The sequence below is a fragment of the Capricornis sumatraensis genome, chromosome X, assembly GCF_032405125.1.
Source record: "Capricornis sumatraensis isolate serow.1 chromosome X, serow.2, whole genome shotgun sequence".
In the NCBI taxonomy this organism is placed as follows: Eukaryota; Metazoa; Chordata; class Mammalia; order Artiodactyla; family Bovidae; genus Capricornis; species Capricornis sumatraensis.
Genome location: NC_091092.1, coordinates 20,211,430 through 20,231,676, shown reverse-complemented (window position 1 = coordinate 20,231,676; position 20,247 = coordinate 20,211,430). Strand labels below are relative to the sequence as shown.

General features: G+C 42.0%; 1 protein-coding gene across 1 annotated transcript in view; it reads left to right on the top strand.

The window, feature by feature from the left end:
- AMOT (angiomotin) overlaps window positions 1-20,247 on the top strand; it is a 45,745-nt gene that overhangs the window by 10,623 nt on the left and 14,875 nt on the right. Inside the window, exons 3-7 of the mRNA XM_068962622.1 lie at window positions 2,027-2,171; window positions 3,079-3,171; window positions 5,819-5,964; window positions 18,077-18,226; window positions 19,022-19,212. Coding sequence (XP_068818723.1) covers window positions 2,027-2,171; window positions 3,079-3,171; window positions 5,819-5,964; window positions 18,077-18,226; window positions 19,022-19,212 — 725 coding nt within the window. The remainder of the gene's footprint in view (window positions 1-2,026; window positions 2,172-3,078; window positions 3,172-5,818; window positions 5,965-18,076; window positions 18,227-19,021; window positions 19,213-20,247) is intronic.

Sequence of the window (20,247 nt, the reverse complement as noted above, 5' to 3'; positions counted from 1 at the left end):
GGGAATGGCTACCCACTCCAGTATTCTGGCCTGGAGAATTCCATGGACTGTATAGTCCAGGGGGTCACAAAGAATCAGACTGGACTGAGCAACTTTCACTTCATGAGGAATATAGCCCATATTTTATATAAGTGGAGTATAACCTTTAAAAATAGGGAATCACTGTATTGTACACCTATAACTTCTACAGTATTGTACACCAAATATACTTCCATAAAAACATAAACAAAGGGGACTGCCTTCCAGGTGTGGCACTTCGTGGGGCACTAGAAAACCTTGTACTCTGAAGACAGCCCAGAGCGGACCAGCACCAAGCCTGCTCTTTCAAATAGAAATGTTTATTTTCTCTACCAAGCACTTGAATTTCATGCAAAAGCTTTATTGGGCTCAGGCCTTGCAGATCTTGTCTCTAAATGCCATTCACCAGTTTTCACCTTCTGTGCTGCTATCTTGGTACCATCTGCAAGGAAAAAAACACTCTCAAGTCTGCTCTTTTCTGTGATGTAAGCTTCATTTGTTTGCAGGCAGTCCCGCCTCAGGCATCATGCTGGAGCTGGGGCAGGTGCAATCAGAGTTGTTTGGTAACCCCACGTTTCCCTGAGTCTCCCACTGGGCGGGGGGAGGGGTGCTAATATTTCTCCCCCTAAAGTAGCCTGAGCTTTGTTAAGGAGGATAGTGAAAAGCTGAGAAGGAATGCAGAATGGTTGCAGGAGTCAGATTTAACTTGAAAATTACTTAATAGGCAATGGGGTTTACTTGTCTTATACAAATCATATGCAAATATCTCTGTGGTTGTGACATGTACAGTGAAGCTCTACTGGTTCCAGAGAGACTCTAGAGTCAGATTTCTTATTTTCTTCCCAATTTGGGCTGATTCAGGGCGGGATCCTTTCTCTTTGAGGTTGTGTGTGTATGTATACATTGTGTGTGTATGTATGTGTTTACCTTTTACAAGATTTGCTGGAGTGTCATAAAACACAACTCTAATCATGAATTTCTGTTAAAAAATCTGTTACGGTGTCCCATTGACTATGGGATAAAGTCCAAATGCCTGGCATTAAAGCCCTTTTATGACCTGACTCCAATCTGTCTTTGCAGCCAGATCTTACCAGCTTCTCCCTGTGTACCCCACAGTGTCCAGCCAAATTAGACTACTGGTCATTCTGGGAATGCATTCACTCACTTAGAATAGAATACCCTTCCCCTCACCTCTGCTCATTGAAATTTAACCCAGCTTTCAGGATCTGACTGTAAATACCACCTCCTCCCTGAAATTCTCCTCTCCCTTCACCCCCAAACAGGAACAACCTCTTTCTCCCCTACAATTTATAACACTACTCCAACTTTTCTTAATAACATATCTCTCCTGGTATTCTTTTACTTGATTAGATTGAAAGCTTCTTGAGGGCAGCTGTAATGTCCTTATTCATATTTACACACCCCACAGTGCTTTAAAGAGTTGCAGTAATTTTTGGCCCCTGGTAAATGTTTGTTAAATTGAACTGAACTAACTAATGAGGCTGAGTCTTGGGGTTTTTAGTTTTCATCTGTGCCTCTGCCTTCTAGTAAAAGGCCATCTCAGTCTTCTCTTTCCTAAAATGGGGGAGAGGTATCTTGTGTAGGCCAATATCAGCCCGGATAGAAATAAACATATAAAAACCCTTTGAATGCTTTGCAGTAACTATATACATTATTATTGTTTTCTAAATTAAGAAAGGAAAGGAAAATCATTTGTAACTATACTTATGAAATTTATCCTCTCCTACAACCTTCTCTGAAGACAGATAAACATATTTGTTTTTAACCTAAGGAAATCTTGGGGACTGGTGAGTTAATTACTGAGCTTGAGGTTGAACTTAGAAATTTTTTCAGGAAACTTTTCTTATCTGACTGTATTATGATTGCCTCCTGGCCATCCATAAATCCCTGGGAGAAGTTGTCATTAAGGATTTGCATATATGTTTTCAGATCTTCTTCCCCCATCCACTTCCTACCATCATCACTGTCTTTCATTTTTGTTGTTCAGGTGGAGACAGAAATCCAGCGAGTCTCAGAGGCATATGAGAACCTTGTCAAGTCATCCTCCAAAAGAGAGGCCCTGGAGAAAGCTATGAGAAACAAGCTTGAGGGCGAGATTCGGAGAATGCATGACTTCAACAGGGATCTGAGAGGTGAGAGAATCACTGAAAGGCATCGGTCAAGAGGATGAAGGGAACAACAAGGTCCTACTGTAAACAACAAGATCCTACTGTATAGCACAGAGAATTATATTCAATATCCTATGATAGAAAGGGATGTCAGAGCCTACCAGTACCTCTAGCAGTCAACAACAAAAAATCCCTTTGATAAACTTCAGTGAAAAGAATATAAAAAAGAATGTGTATATAGATATAGATATATCTCAGAATCACTTTGCTGTATAGCAGAAATTAACACAACATTGTAAACTATACTTCAATTTTAAAAAAGGATGGTGAAGGGAAGGGCTAAGCTAAGGAACACATGGTGAGGCTTCTGGGTCTTGTCCAGCCCACTGGGATGGTCAGCAAGTTACAGAGCATAGACAGGCTAGGTTTTTGTGACTACAGTCATGTCTGGTCCTAAGCTTTCTTAATTAAAGGGGGATGAACTGATGTGTAAATCAGACAGTTATCCTCTCAGGTCTCCTGGACCCAGTTGGCCTGCCCCCATAGTCTATGCTACTTGTCTTCCTTTCTGGCTTTAAAGATTATATAAAGATTTAAATTTAAACATTTTATAATAACTCTGGTGCTCTTTTTTCCCAGTGAATGAAAAATATCATATATTCAGGGACAGATTTCTTGGATGGAATCTAGAAATTTGGACTTAGGTTTTGTCAGTGAGGAGTGAAAGTGTTAAAGTACTTGCCTCCTACTTTCCCGTCATGGTCTAGTGTTGTTTTGGGATCCACGTTTGCAAACCTTTGTCTGTGTCACCCCTTCTTGTGTAATAAGAAGAGACAGGCTTGTTTTGCTCAAGATCAGTATTTAGAGGGCAAATAGCTTGTGCTTGGAAGTTTGTCCTCAGGGCCCTGTTGATTGTCTCCAAATTCCACAGAGCGTCTGGAGACGGCCAACAAGCAGCTTGCAGAGAAGGAATATGAGGGGTCAGAAGATACCAGAAAAACCATCTCTCAGCTCTTTGCAAAAAGTAAGTCTGAAAGCTTCAGCAGCAGGTATTCATGTACGCGTGGGAGTGAGGTGTATGAAAAGGTTATGCAGTTCTATATAGCCTCCTAAAACAGCCAGTAAGAGTGAATGTCATATAAGGATTCTTTTTCCTGTTTAAGCATCAAGTTGAGAGATTGTTTTTTTCCTTCTGGCCACGAAGGCTGCTTGCCACAACATCGAGTCACATCAACATAACTCCTTCTGTATTAAAACAGAGAAGCCCCTTGGAATTCTGGCTTTTTGTCATAGCTAGCTGAAAAGGACCTTGGTAAACTTGAGATCCCTTCATATTGAAGGGACTTATCATTGAAGGCTGCATCTGCTGGTTCTGGAAGAGATGAGATTACCACGTAGGACTGAGACAAGTGCTTAGAATACCTAACCTGTACCTGGGGCTCCCGTCAACATCCTTTTTATATCATATAAGTCCATATTGGAGGATTGCAAGGGGAACTAGAGGGAGACCATGGCTAAGGCCTCAACTAGTGACTCTAGTGTGGAGTTGGAGGTTGTGCGGGAGGGCAGAGCTATGTCTTCATCCTAATAGTGTTTCCTTTGTCTGGAAATACTCCTAGGACCAGGACAATGAATTAATCTTTTTCATTATCGGGTCCCTAATGGACTCCACCCAGCTAGACAATGTTTCATTCTTTCCAACTGCCACAGTAAAAACAGCAGTAAAAAACTACACAGTGGATTGAGTCCATAAGGCGAGACAAGTCGGGAGGAAATAGATGATCTCCTCTGACTTCTGCAGATGCCCAAGGTTTGGTGGCTGCTACCCTCGGCCTCCACCAGTGCCGTTCTCAGCTGGAGAAGTGCTTCGTGGGGATCCACTGGGCCGCATCTTCGTTGGGCCTCCACATGACCCTTTCAAGTCACTCCATGCGGCTTTCAGTCAGCTTTTACCAGTTTGTTTGATCTTCACTTACAATATCCCCCTCCCTTCCTGGGTTGCTCTCTTGTGCTTTGGCTTTAGAACTGGAGCTTTTTTTTTCCTTCCTCATTTCCCTGAGCTTCCTGTTCTTTTGTCAGTTTGCCTTAGAGGAAGGAATGTTGCTTTTCTGGTGTCATCAATGCTTAGTGTAAGTTGTTGTGAAGTTGCTTTTGTGGTGTCCCTTGGAGGCTACTTTGCTGGTGGAGATGGTGGTGGCCTCCCAGTTTAAAACACAGAGAATGTATGGGTTCTTGGCCCTGGATCTTTGACTTCACAAACTCCCTGTGTGGAGATGGTATTTCAGGTGTCCTGAGAGTTCTGCTGCTGGTTTCTCAAATGTGGTCATTTAGTTGATCAAACTGTGTTAGCAGCAGTGTCCAAGACTGTCAAATGGTTCTGGAAGGAGCCTAGTAGGTAGGGAAGAGGGCATGACTTGTGTGGCTCTGTCATTTCTTTTGCCTTTGGGCATCCGCAGAGTGCTACATGGTTGGAAGTATGGCAGGAGCCAAGAAAATACTCTTGAAAAGGCCCCCTAGACAGGCCAGACCAACCTAATCCTAGAAGAAGGCTGTCTGGTACAGTACAAAGAGCTCAGAACAACCTGGCCTTAAGGGTGTGGGACATGGTACAAGGTACTCAAGCTCTCAGAGACTCTGTTTTCTCACATGCACAATGGAGAAGAGAATAATACAACACCTGTCGTGCATGGTTGTTCTGAGGATTAAGTTAGTACAATACCTGGTATGCAATAAGTATTCAACAAATATTTATTTCTTCCCAAGGTACATCTGAATAGGTATGTAAAGTCAAGATGGGAAGAAAGGTAGGTTGCCCTATTAAAGTCTCTCCTACAGGGACTTTCCTGGCAGTCCAGTGGTTAAGACTCTGAGTTTCCAAGGCAGGGGATGCAGGTTTGATCCCTGGTCAAGGAACTAAGAGCCCACATGCCATGCCTTGTGGTGTAGCCAGATAAAGTCTCTCCTAAAGACTTAAGTATGCTTGTCTTGAGAGGAAGGGCACTCTTCCTGCCACTGAGCATCAAAACTGCTCGTTTGAGTTTTTGTGTGAGGTCTGTCAGAGTTAAGAGCGGAGGGACCTAGAAGGGCATGGGGCATAACCACGTGTCATGGTCATCTGTACCTACAGTGTCATCTCAGATTGACCTCAGTTTGATAACTATGTTAGTGAATAAAGGGTGACATTGCCAGTTTTATGCATTTTTATGAAATACCATTTTTTTCTGATCAATTTAATATCGATTTTTTAATTGATTTAGTAGACTGTCTATTGAGGAAATGATGGGGAAACTTTGTGGAGGCTCAATGGCTCATTGGCCAATAGAAGACTGTTTGAAGAAATAAAATGGAGGAGACAAGCCTACCTGTTCTTCTGATATATGTGTGTCTATATGTGTTTTTGTGTTCACCTTTGTATAATATTTTTCACAATACTTTTGACATCTGTTTCCTCATTGCTTCTGCACAAACCACCATTGTTAAGTGACTTCTAAATTGACACAGCAATTTAGTGGTAGAACCAGTGGTAAGAGTCCAGATCTCGGCATCCTGCTTCTTGTTACTGGGTGTTACAAAACTAAAATGTCCAGGAATGGGTATGACTATCAGTTTTGCTCAGGTAAGGTTTTGAGCGAGCTCTGGGATGGCAGTATTGATATTTCATGTCCTGATAGATAAGGAGAGCCAGCGTGAGAAGGAGAAACTGGAAGCGGAGCTGGCCACTGCTCGTTCTACCAATGAGGACCAAAGGCGACACATCGAAATCCGAGACCAGGCGCTGAGCAATGCCCAGGCCAAGGTGGTAAAGCTGGAAGAAGAGGTATGTGTAGTTTCCTCAGGTGGCGTGTGAGCCTGAGGGTAGAAGAGCTAGAAACTGATGGCCCTGGGTTGGGGGGGTCTCCCATTTTGGCAAACTGGCAGCTGCATCATCCCCTGACAGGAAGATGCTATCTGCTACTTCTAGTTATAACTGTACTGATGTGACTGGACTTGGATTTTTTGTCTCTTCTCTTCGAGTTCCTTCCTTTTGCTCCAGAATTGAAAGTTGCCAAGGTCAAGGAGTGATTTTCATTTGCTCATTTATATAATAAGCTAACCACTGTCCCTCTCCAAATTCTGACTATGTATTGATAGCTAACCTTGCCTTAAATTAAGCTAATAACAGATTTTGTATATATTTTTGTATCTATAGGTATAGATAGATAGATAGATATACATATATATCTATATATGTGTGTATATATATGTTTACATATTTGTATTTTGTGTATATATACATACACATGTATGTGTATGTATATATACACAAAATACATATACAAATATATGTGTGTGTGTATATATATATATATATATATATATATCTCACTGATTGTCTATTCTGAAATTGGAATTAGTAGGAAAAAAATAGCCTCCGTTATAAGAAGTTGGAATCTTTAGAAACTTGAGATTAAAAAAGGAAGTGTTCAGTTACAAAGCCTTACCCATTCTGGCTATTATAGGTGAGGTGCCTCTCCTACTTTCATTCATTGCCTGCTTCCTCTCCCTCAGTAAGAATGTTCTAGTTCTTAAAGATCTTCTGACTTATAAATACCCTTTGAATTCTTTTGTGGGTGTTAACATGCTTGTTGGAGCTGCAATGTGGGCTCATAACTTTTCTAATAGATGGTGCCATCTAACCTATGATGTCCTTTAACCTGAATTGTTTAATCATTAAACTTCAGGTTGCATCAAGTCAGGCTAATATTCTGCTTCATCAGTTGTCTAGATCAGAAGTACTGCCAAGTTTCTTTATTGAAAATGAAGGATACTTGTATGTGCCTGGTGTCCAGGTCTTAGGAGCTTAGCACTCCCTCTAGCTAGCCCTTCACCACATTCATATAATCCCTTCCATTCCCTTTTTGCAAGGAGATCACAGAGTAAATTACAGGACAGGGTTAAGACTGTGTTCTTTTAGAGAAGGGAAAACTGAGAGACCCACTGAGAAGTAGCTTGCTGGTAGTCACATGGCAATTCTTAACAGAGCCAGGAATAAAACTGGGATCTCATGACTCTTTATTCCCTAGACCCTGCTGCCTGTCTCCCCATCTGAATCATCCCTTGGTTCCACTCCCAAAAAGAGAATGTGGGCGCTTGTTCAGATTTAGTAAACCTCTGCATCTTTTAATTAAAAAAAAAATAATTGCTTTACTCATTGGGCCACTCTTTTTCAACAGACTATGGGAAGCTTGTCCAGACTGCTTTGAGATTAGGGTATATATACAGCCCACTGCCTCTCCAGGAAGGATGCCCATCTAGTTGGAGACAAACTGGGGATAAAGACTCTGCAGCCATCTTGGTTTTGAGTGTCTGAGGGCTCAGTGGTAACTAGCTGTTAATCATGGAAATAACATACATGTATGGAGATGATATTAATCTGTAGTTCCCACTGAACAGCCCTCAGTGAAACAGTTGCCTGAAATATATTTCTGGCTTCAGACTTCTGAGGCTTTTCTGGGCATTTGTTCCAGAGATTTTTTGTCATTTTCCAGGGCCCTGCTCCAAAACATGTAGATTTACAATTTAAAGAAGAAGCTCTGAATATTGGGCTAGAATTGAATGATGGCATCTAGTAGTCAGAGATATCTCACATGAGCTCATCAATTATAGTTAATTTTTTAGTCCTCATCCAACTGGTTGTCTCACACAGTCTAGTTATTGGGAAATTCTGAGTTGCTGTGGCTAAAGGAGGCAGGACATGTGACAGCGAGTGTAACCTGGGAGCCTTGTACCTGGCGGAATTGCAGAGGTAGAGGCCATGAAATGGCTTCCAGTATCTCAGGCTAGATCACCTCTAGCACATGTCAGGGCTTAAAACCACATCTCATGGAAAAAATCCATGGATTCCTGTTTACCTTTTCATTTAAGTAGCCCGTAAGGGCTAAGTTTGCTCCTGGGTGATGTTTGACGTATCTCCTCCGCTGTATTCAAAGGAAAACATTCCTTTTCCTTATCTTCAAAGACAGGAATTGATAACTGAAGTTTTGCTTGTTTTTGCTGTGACTCAGCCCCCACGAGGTCTCATTTTTCCTGGGGTAAAAACTTTAAGTAGAACATTAGGGAGGTATTTAAGATGTAAGTAGCCTTGGAACTAATCTAGTAAGGGTTCTTCGTTGTGATTTCTTCACAAAAATGGTGGACATTTCTAAATGAAGAAGAGTATTCCCAAACAGAAAATATTTATCTATCTGTTGGAGGTGGCTGAAGTCAGGTCATGTTGGAAGGCAGAGGGATATGGCAGATGCCTGTCTATGGCTCATAGAAACAGATAATTTAGTCATGGCTTACAAATGGCACCATGAATTTTCCTTAGAAGTTCTTCCAGAGAAAACCTCTCTAGTCTACTTTGTAAATGAGAATTAGGGAAAATTTCCCAAATTAAGCTTTTTTTTTTTTTTTCCTCCCCTAGGGAATATTTTCTTAGCCTACTAAGTGCAAGGTCACTCAAGTTTACCTATTCAGCATTGCATCAAGATGGTCAGATTGACACATATTATATATTGAATCATAATGTTGTATACCTGAAATGCATGTAATGTTACAAATCAATTATATCTCAATGATATCACCTGCTTTACAGATAATGAAAATTGAAGTGTAGATAAGTGAAGTGACAGGAAGCCCTGTGAGCCCACTGACAGGTGGCTCAGTGGTAAAGAACCCACCTGCCAGTGCAGGAGACATGGGTTTGATCCGTGTTACAGGAAGATCCCCTGGAGAAGGAAATTGCAACCCACTCCAGTATTCTTGCCTGGAGAACCCCAAGGAGAGAGGAGCCTGGCAGGGTCACAAAGAATTAGACATGACTTATCACCTCAACAACAATAAATAAAAATAAAGATGGCTAGGGAACAATGATGACTACTTTGATGGTCTGAAGACCTTTGCATCTATTTACGTCTTTCTCTTTTACAACATCCTCATTCAGGTATTTTCCCTGAAATCCATTCCATCTATCTAATCCTATTAAGTCTCTTGCCCATGACACTCAGCATTCACTGTGCTCTAAGCTCTATACAGAAAGGGTTCCTTGGCCTTACAGAGAACTTTCTTCTGCAGTCACAATCTCCTTCCTCTTCCAAGTTCAGCTCAGATTTTCTCACAAACCCTGCTCTGCTGACATCGAGGGATATGGTATCTTGCTAGGAAGGGGATATCATTCTAAAGAGCAGACCTGTTTTTTGGTGATTGACTATAATCCTGCTTGCTTACGCAGCATGCAGCTGGCTGAGGTAAATGGGGTCTTTCCATCCCTGCCCTTATCTTTCAGGACACATAGGTCCTATTGAAGTGGAGCCTCATTAAGCTCCAAGTCAAAAGAACTCTGTGTCCTACAGCAACCATGGTATTCTCACGTTCAAAGAGACTTCCCTCTGCCCACCACTAATTTGACCTCACTGGAGAGTTTCGACAGATGCTTGGCATATCCACTCACAAGTCTCAAGGCAGCCCAGGCTTCTAGCCGGCTGCTGTCTTATGATGATCCGGAGCGGAGCTACTGCTTGGGTAATTGTTTCAGGGATAGTGGGAAAAAGGCCCTGGCAAGATCAAAGAGGGAAGATGCTGCGGGTGGGCTGCTTACTGAGCAGAATGCACAGGAAGGGATAGAGTGGAATGTGGGAGGGCTGGCAGAAAGAGCCAGTGAGCCTTGTTCTTTGGCTTTAGGCTAGATTGACAGCCACAGAGATTCAGGGGCAAAAAGGGCCCAAGTGTTAACCTTTTCTCAGCTGCAGTGTCTGGTACAGATATTTAGACACTGCAGTGAAAACCCTTAGCGGTGGTGCATTTTCCAGAGTCCTTTTGCCACTCCTCTCAGTTCTCCAAAACTAAATCCATATTGTTTCATTTCATTTCCACCACCATTCTTCATGGCTCATATTTTCTCATTTCTCAATCCCCTGCCACTTATTTGACTTGTCTTTGACTTTAGAGAGATATAATTTTCGCTACCACACATATCCACAGGGCATCTAATAGTCTCCTTCTTGCCAAATATTAGAGGAAGATGTCCTAGGGATAGACATTTATATGTCTCATCCAGAATAATCCTCAAACAATAGGATTTTGCTCGGATAGGTAAAATTCATACAGTGGTTATAATGGATTCTAAATCTGAGGGTACGATTTATGTGTGCATTGAGAGTAGAGATAGGAATTCAGATAAAATATGTATATAGCAAGAAATCTTCTTGAGTGCTCTGCTGATGAATTGTTGACTCATTTGAAGGGTGTTTCATTTAAAGAGGACTTTTTTCCATATTTACGGGCAACATGTTTTCTTTAAAGTAGGTATAGCTCCACTCAGTATGAGAAATTATGTCCCTGCTCCCAACATAGGTAAAGTTACTTCTCAGAGTTTGATATTCTGTTTTTCTCCTGATTTTGGCATTTGAAATCCCCAAACTAAAAGCCTTGTGTATTTTTCTTTAGTCTGCTTAACAGAATGAACTCCATTCCCTTGGTAGCAAGTTTCTAGACGTGGTTTTATTTTTTACTCTGCAGTTCTTTTAATATCTACCAGTGGACCACAGCTTCTTGGCAATGGACACAGGCAACTTGCTAATACCAGGGTAATGTTACCAAATTGCTTCAGAGGGAACTCTTACTTGGAGCCATGTGCTCCTGGGTAAGACTAAATCAGATCAAATGGAAATCACTGGAGGCTCATGGAGCAACATGCAACATATAACTTAGTTGTATGAAGGAGAGGAACAAAGAAAGTACATTTCAGTTGTGACATTTGTGGTGACTGTGAGTGTTCAGAGTTCTGGGAGATAGAAGGGAAGATGACAATCAAGACATAATGAAGGATGACCTCTGTGACACCGGACTTAGTGCTGTATTAGTCTGAATGTTCTTTAGTCATTGAGTGTGTGTATATGTTGGTGTTCATCTAGCTCACTCCCTCTACTTATCCATATTATATATTTTTTATTGTTTATTAAGACTTTACTTTTTTAGGGCAGTTTTATGTTCACAGCAAAATTGAAGGACAGGTACAGAGATTTCATCATATACTCACTGGTCACACACATGCACAGCCCGCACCACCCCCCCCACCCCATTATCAACATTCCCCACCAGAGTGGTACATTTGTCACAACTGATGAACCTACATTGACACATCATAATCACCCAAAGTCCATAGTTTACATTAGGGTTCACGCTTGGTAGTGTATATTCTGTGGGTTTGGTAAACATACGTAATTACACATATCCATCATTATGGTATCATATAGAATATTTTCACTGCCCTAAAAATCCTGTGTTCTGCCTGTTCACCCCCACCCCCATGTATTTTTTTAACCTTTTGAAAGTATTTCCAAATACTTAATATATCCCCACTGTGAACCTTGAAAGTTTCAATAGATTAGGAAATTAAAGTACAGACAGATTATATAGTTGGTAATACAATACATCTAGAAGAAAACTCAGATCTCTTAACTCCAAAATATCCCATATTATGCCTTGTCTACCAGTGAATAAATGGAGAAGGTTGATGATGAAATCACTTTCTTACAAATGACTGAGACAAATGGGTAGCTTTCAGGGCCCTAGATGTAATTTTGTAATTAGCCATCCTTGAAAAAATAAATTTGAAAGACATCTGCAGTTGTTGGAAGGAGGGAAGAGATGCCATCACGTGGTATTCATTTGCAGGGATCAGATTTTCCTGAGTCAGAAGGAGGTTAACAGATCTGCCAAATACTTGGGAATGGGTTCAAATTATTGTAGAAGTGCAATGAAAAAACATGATTGATTTAGCTCAAGAGTATTTGCCCTATTCTTCAATAGGTTGCCTTCCTGCAATTCTTTCCCCCAATTTTATGATTCCCCTCTAAAAACTTAACTCTTAATAGAAATGATTTGAAGCTCTTATCTTGACTTTCCAAGCAAAGTAAATACATTTATGAATGTGTTTATTGTTTTTATATCTTAGCATTATAGCTAAGCTATGCTATGCTCATTTTTGTTCCTGTATTTGACAGTTATTTAATATTAACTGGTCACCAGCAGTATAGTGAAAAATGAACTATAATTAGAACCTAAGAGAGATACGAAGGAAATCTCCAGTAGTGCTGAAGTGGAGAGCAAGGTTTCTCAACTTCAGCATTATTGATATTTGGGGCCAGATCATTTTTTGGTGATTGTGATGGGGGAGGCTGTCCTGTGCACTGTAGGGTGTTGAGCAGTATCCCTGGATTCCACTAACAAGTTGCCAATAGCAACCTACCTCCAGATCTAACAATCAAAAATGTCTCCACACTTAATGTTCCCTGGGGACAAAATCACCCCTAGTTAAGAATCATTAGTATAGAGGTAAAAGAGTAAACTACCATAGATTGGACCGTTGAGGTACAGCAGGAGGTGACAAATTGGAAGAGAAGGTGAGTCTAAAAGATCAAGGCAGAAAGTAAGAATGATTTAAGGAACCACAAGAGGAGATCATAAGATTAGGGAAAGAAAGGGAAGACTCAGCACAGCCAAAAATAAATAAAAGAGGAGCCACTTGCTACAACTCACCAATTGCAGTTGGCTTCTGAAGCACTCTTTAGAATGCTAGGACTCTGGAACAGTTTGAAAATCACTCTGGGGGCAGGCACCTTATCTGTAAAGGACCAGAGAGTACATATTTTCAGTTTTGTGGACCATATAGTTTCTTTTGCAACTGCAGCTGCTCAACTGTGCCATTACAGCCGGAAGACAGCCCTAGCCAATATGTAAATGAGTGAGCATGTCTGAATTTGGCCTACTGCTGACCATTTTGGTTTGCTGGCTCCCAAAACCTCTGTAGAAATATCAATAACGTCAGGTATACAGATGACACCACCCTTATGGCAGAAAGTGAAGAAGAACTAAAGAGCCTGTTGATGAAAGTGAAAGAAGCGAGTGAAAAAGTTGGCTTAAAGCTCAACATTCAGAAAACTAAGATCATGGCATCAGGTCCCATCACTTCATGGGAAATAGATGGGGAAACAGTGGAAACAGTAGCTGACTTTTTTTTGGGGGGGTGGGGCTCTAAAATCACTGCAGACGGTGACTGCAGCCATGAAATGAAAAGACACATACTCCTTGGAAGGAAAGTTATGACCAAGCTAGTCAGCATATTAAAAAGCAGAGACATTACTTTGCCAACAAAAGTCCACCTAGTCAAGGCTATGGTTTTTTCAGTGGTCATGTATGGATGTGAGAGTTAGACTATAAGGAAAGCAGAGCACCAAAGAATTGATGCTTTTGAAGTGTGGTGTTGGAGAAGACTCTTGAGAGTCCCTTGGACTGCAAGGAGATCCAGCCAGTCCATCCTAAAGGAGACCAGTCCTGGGTGTTTACTGGAAGGACTGATGCTGAAGCTGAAACTCCAATACTTTGGCCACCTGATGCAAAGAGCTGACTCATTGGAAAAGACCCTGATGCTGGGAAAGATTGAAGGTGGGAGCAAAAGGGGACAACAGAGGATGAGATGGTTTGATGGCAACACCGACTCAATGGACGTGGGTTTGGGTAGACTCCGGGAGTTGGTGATGGACAGGGAGGCCTGGTGTGCTGCAGTTCATGGGGTCGCAAAGAGTCGGATACGACTGAGTGATTGAACGGAACTGAACTGAAAACCTCTTTCATTTTTTACAAATGGGAGAACAGAGAAGGAAATTACCATTAAGAATGGAGGTGAGACTAGAACCCAAGTCTCCTGATTGCCACCTTGCTCCTTTATCCTTCAATTTACTGTCAAATGGAAATTTCTGATGTGTGTGTACAAATGTGTGCGGTGGGGCAGGGAATGACATCTGCCTAAGTGCCTTTATTTAAACAGTACCTTTGACTATAGGTATAGTATTTCTCAGACTTTCCTGGTGGCACAGTGTTGAATAATCCACCTGCCAATGCAGGAAACTCAGGTTCAATCCCTGAGTCGGGAAGATCCCCTGGAGAAGGAAATGGCAACCCACTCCAGCATTCTTGTCTGGAGAATCCCATGGACAGAGGAGCCTGGTGGGCTATAGTCCATAGAGTCACAAAGACTCAGACACGACTTAGCGACTAAGCAACAACAAAAATATTTCTCATAAAGCAGAAGTGCCCTCCAAATTGTATCATTTTGAGAGAATATGGTGTCCTTACAGCTTCTAATTGTATCTCCAATGAAAGGCCTTGCCCTCTAAAGATACATGAAGCTCTGTTGCACAAGGGGTTTGAGGCCTCCTTGTTATATGCCTTCCTGGGGCAAAATGGCTATGTTTTTAATGCCTTAATTGATGTGATAATTAGACTTATTGAGATAATGAGAACCATGTCAAGGCTATCTGGAGTGAATGTTCCAAGGTGAAAGGACTAGAACATGTGCGACTTGGCATTAACTTTTTCTTTAAAACAGAAAAACAACTCTGAGTACTTTTTGTACCAGACATTCTACTAAGCACTTCATTTTTATCTCATTTGTTCCTTCTAGAGGTATATCAAATTATCATCATCTCTGTGCTACTGATGAATGAGTAAATGGAAGTTCAGGGGCATTAAGTAGCTTTCTTCAGGTTTCATACAATTAGTAAGTGGGAGAGCCAAGATTTGGACTTGGGTAGGCTGAGGCCAGAGCCCATGACCTTAACCACTTTCCTCTATGGCCTCTCTTTGCCTGGAAGGAACCACTGACTGTCATTTCTGATGGCATTGAAACGTAAAGTTGGGGACTCAGGATGTCCTAATTACCGAGCTAACATTTGAGGAGCTTAGCATATGAGATAGGTTTACAGAAGAGAGGCAGAACATAAAAGGGGTTTACCATGATGAAGGTAAAAATGAAGCATATAAAGTCTAGGATAATAAAGGAGTTAATAAGCCTAATAGACATGTGTTATTTTCTGTGTATAGATGAGACCTAGAAAACATAGAATATGTAACCTTGAAGATTGCTGACTTCATTGAGTGCATCTTTATAGGGTCTTAGCACTTGTAGTATCCACTGGTAGTATGTAACAGTTGCCTTTTTGTATCCTAAATTATTCAGGGATTAAGGATTTACTAGGTGATCTTGGTGTTTATAGGGCTTCCCTGATGGCTCAGATGGTAAAGAATCTGCCTGAAGTGTGGGAGACATGGGTTCAATCCCCAGGTCAGGAAGATCCTCTGGAGAAGGGAATGGCAACCCACTCCAGTATTCTTGCCTGGAGAAGTCTATGGACAGAGGAGCCTGATGGGCTATAGTCCATAGGGTTGCAAAGAGTTGGACACGACTGAGCAACTAACACTTTCACTTCCTTGGTGTTTATGTTTGAGCTGCATTGTTTCTTCTTTAAAGAAAGTAGAAGAGTTATGCCAACAACAGAGGCCCTGGTACCTGTGGAAAACCATCCCAGTGGCGAAGCATAATGGGATTTTTCTTAGCCTGCTTGTGGAAGTTGTCTGACTTGTGTAACTGTCTTCAGCCAACTCAGAAAACTCTAGGCCTTTATTGCTTTTCCCTTTCAGATGGTTGGCTCAGTGACTTCTACTGCTGGGGATTCCTTAGCTAAGACATTGAGGGTACCTTTCTGAAGAAAGACAGGGCATGGAGAAAGACACCTAGCCCTGGACTGCTTATTTTTCAGTTCTCTAAGCTTGCATTGCAGTACTTTTACCATCAAGGCAAGAACTGCATGCTATCTAACTTTAATTGCCTTTAAGTATAACTGGTGTAAGCCTCAGTAATTATAGTTAACATTCTCTGCATTAACATTGCACGGCTCCCCTAGGGTTTTCAGAGTGATTCACAAATAAATGCATTCAGCTTTAAATAGCTCATCAGGACTATGGAACCCAAAAGGTAAAGGATAGAGGATATTTTCTGCTGTCCAATTATTCAAAGCTTAGCAAATAAGAAGGCAGGGGCATCCATGGCTTAAAGGTCTTGATTGCCCTAGTCTATGTTATTACAAATAGTCACATATCCCAGGAAAGAAAGGTTTAAGCTTATTAAGAGAAAGAGAATGGCAATTTTTGTTTCTTTTATTTCCTAGGCGAAGGTCTAATGGATAAAAGCATTTAGACTTAAAACTTGCCTCAACTGGTTTACAAGGCTAGATTGAACTAGGCCTTGGAATGAAAGGAAATGTCAAGACATGTAGTGCAAATTTTTTAGGTTTTCCCAGTCACCTAGGCAAAGCATAACACAAGTCTAGTAGGAAAATAGAAGTTTTCTTCTACCTAGAGAAAGTTCAGCGATTCTAATTTGGAGAGAGAGCGGGTAAAAGACAAGGAGAGGTTCCCGATTGGCGTGTATCATCATTGTCTTAACTGGACATTCTAGAGAGCAGTGATTTGGACACATTGCCTTGAATCTGTTGCCTGGTTTCTGCAATGAGGGAGTCAGGGTGGTTCTGCTGGCTTGGCTCCAGCTAAATGGATGGGGGCAATGCTGGTAAAGTGGGTGACCTCTTACATTGCAACTGTCTATCTAGGTATCTCAAGGGCTTGGGAATTTGTTGGAAAGTTAGAGTTGAGCTGAATTCTTGAATTTCCTTTGGACCATGTTATCAATAATATCTTTACATTTAAATCTTTGTAGTGAGATTTCAGGAAAATAGTAATAACAGATGTGACCAGCTGGGAAGAATTTCTACTATAGAAAGAGTCCATGAGTTGATTTTATTAGCAAAAGAGGCACTCCCACAAACATTTTAAGTATTAAGGAGCATCATCTGCTCATTCCTAACAATTTGGGAAGGTTGTACTTTGCCCTATCTTCTTAGATGTTGAGAGTCTATATGTTGTTGTTGGTAGTGTGGTCGCTAAGTTGTGTCTCACTCTTCTGCAGCCCCATGGACTGTAGCCCACCAGGCTCCTCTGTCCATGGGATTTCCCAGGCAAGAATACTGGAGTAGGTAGCCATTCCCTTCTCCAGGGGATCTCCCTGACCCAGGATTCAAACCCGCATCTCCTGCATTGGCAGGCAGATTCTTTACCACTGAGCCCCCAGGGTCTATATGCTTTCTTTTAAAAGCTCTGGAATTCTCTTCATTCCTTCCTTCCAATGGAATCAGGGATTTGCCATGATAGAATTTGCCTTGGAAGTTACAAGGGTACAAAGAACTCAAACTCTTAGTCCCAGCCTGCTTCAGCTTTTGTTGTTCGTTATGGTTCATAGACTTGCACATATAATTCTTTCTCTTTGCAAGAGTGAAAGTTAAGAGATTACAGTCCAGCGTTATCAGCTCAGGCTCATGAGTAAGGCAGAAATCGCAAATGACCTGTGTTCTTGTAATATAGAACTGGTGGGACAGTGCTGGTCAATGAAGAGACTAAAGACTTTTGAACCATTGCATGGCACCTTCACTTTTGAGGGGTAGAAATGTTCCAGGAGTACAGTAGTGATGACACTGAGTAATTACTAGGACTGTAGAGTTCAGAAAGACAATTCTGGCCTCCTTGTTGACCACCCTTTTTGTCTCACTTAAAGGGGAGACTGCTATATAAAGGGGCTTCCTTTCCATTCCAAATTAAACTCTTCTCCCTGGGGAGCCCCCTTTCATTCTTTAGCATCCCCCCCAATATAAGGACCAAAATAAGATATTCCTCCCCCAGAATATTACAGTTTAAAGAAGGGAAGAGGTGAGGACATCTATAGATGGGAATCTTAGGAGCTTGCTAGCAAAGACTCTCTTGATAGAAATAGACTTGGGGGAAACATAGATAGAGGGAGAGATGAAAAAGGAGCTCCTAATTCCTATCTGCTGAGACATTCTATGTATAGTCAACACAAGGCAGCCTGCTACTCATGAAGGATCATCTTGCTATTCATTCTTTCCTGGAGCTGAACAGGAAGAGATGTAAACACAGGGCTGGATTTGGGGAGCTCTGTATAACTGACCCTGTTGTTTTCTTTCCTTCCATCTTGCAATTCTCCCAACCTGGATTTTCAGCTAAAGAAGAAGCAAGTGTATGTAGATAAGGTGGAAAAGATGCAGCAGGCTCTTGTACAGCTCCAGGCTGCATGTGAAAAGCGAGAGCAGCTGGAGCACCGTCTACGGACACGACTGGAAAGAGAACTGGAATCCCTCCGAATCCAGCAGGTATGGACCGTTTCCAGAAAGTGAGATGGCTCCTGATCGTCCATTTGTCAGATAGTGTCTGACATGAGAAACAAAAATACAATCTTGTCCCACCTGGTCTTACTCCAGAGCGGCTCTCAATTGTAAAGACATAGTCGGCTTCCTTAGCTTCCTAGTGCAACACAATCCTTAATGCTTTATAAGAGGTAAAGATGCTATGCAAACAGACTTTGGGATATTTTAGGATTGGAAATGGTCTTTCCAATGGTCTTTCTTCTTTTTTTTTTTTTTCCCAATGGTCTTTCCAAGAGTCATTTAGCCATACATCTCACTTTTTTTTTTTTGGCCCCATGGTTGGCATCTTAGAACTTAGTTCCCTGACCAGGGGTTGAACCCATACCTCCTGTAGTGGAAAGTGTGGAGTCTTAATCACTGGACTGGCAGAGAAGTCCCCCCAACTCCTCAATTTCAGATGAGAGAAAATAAAGATCCAGGAAAGGTGGCATGATTCACTTAAGATCACACAAATTTAGGGAAAAGGTAGAGATGAAATCCCAGATTTTAAATTTCTGTTTCTATGATCCACTTTCTGAGCAGCATTATAATTTGATATGGCAGGCTCCTTTTGTGGTCCAGAGTCACATACTCAAGCCTAAGGTAGAAAGTCCTAGGAATTTCCCTAGCTTCTGAATTGGAGTCCAAACTGCAGTGGCTTGGGCAGTAGTTCTGTCCAAAAATAAGGACTCTTCAAATGGGATTTGGCCCACCATGGTCCTAACACACTAATGTCAGAGGTCTCGGCATCTCCCCCAACAGCGCCAGGGCAACTCTCAGCCGACCAATGTTTCAGAATACAGTGCCGCTGCACTGATGGAAATCCTTCGTGAGAAGGAAGAGAGGATCCTGGCCCTGGAAGCTGACATGACTAAGTGGGAGCAGAAGTACTTGGAGGAGAATGTGATGAGACATTTTGCTCTGGATGCTGCGGCCACTGTAGCTGCTCAGAGGTAAGTAGTTGGCTGGTAAAATCTCGACATGAAGGGCAGGGGTGGTGGGGAGAACAGAAAAGTGACTGAGTGATAGTTTTTCCAGTGTCCCCCCACCCCCCGTCATGTTGTGGTTCTTTTTTCTCAGTTTCTGCTTAAGTGTGTGGTTTTCAGTTTTTTTTTTAATCTGGTTATGCAGAGACTGGACCTTCCCTAGTAGCTCAGCTGGTAAAGAATCCCCCTGCAATGCAGGAGACCCTGGTTTGATTCCTGGGTTGGGAAGATCCCCTGGAGAAGGGATGGACTACCCACTCCAGTATTCTGGGGCTTCCCTGGTGGCTCAGGTGGTAAAGAATCCACTTGCAATGCTGGAGACCTGGGTTCGATCCCTGGGTTGGGAAGATCCCCTGGAGGAGGGCATGGCAACTCACTCCAGTATTCTTGCCTGGAGAATCCCCATAGACAAAGGAGTCTGGTGGGCTGCAGTTCATGTGGTCACAAAGAGTCAGACATGACTGGGTAACTAGCACTGCACAGCACATGCAGAGACTGAATGAATGTAGGGGCTGAGGGTACAGGATTTGAAAATTCAAGTTACTGATGAACTTTCTAGACTCATAGTTCAGCTTTCCTCAGGAGCCCAAACAATTGCAGACCAGATCAAATTGTGTACATCTCTTTCCCCAGGGCCTCAGGTTTTTTGAGCCACGTGTGTAGGTTTCTTTGTTTAGCCCCAGGACTGGAATGAAAGCTTCTCCAGAGAAATGCCGCTCCAAAACTAAATGTCACTCAGGAGTGGCTACTGCCATTTGATAGCTCTGGCTCCTCCAAGGTATGCCGAAGGTTGTACTGAACCCGAATCTGTCTGTGCCCTTTGAGAAGGTCTATTTGAAGCCCGCATTCTCAGTGTCCCTGAGTTCATTGCATGTAAGCAGTCACATTCCATTTGGTAAAGCAGAGAAAATGGCAGGAGACTTTTTCATTTTGCCTTTTATGTGTTTCCCCTCTTCTCGTTATAAACATTTATCATTGGTCTTTGGGAGACACTGTGCTCTT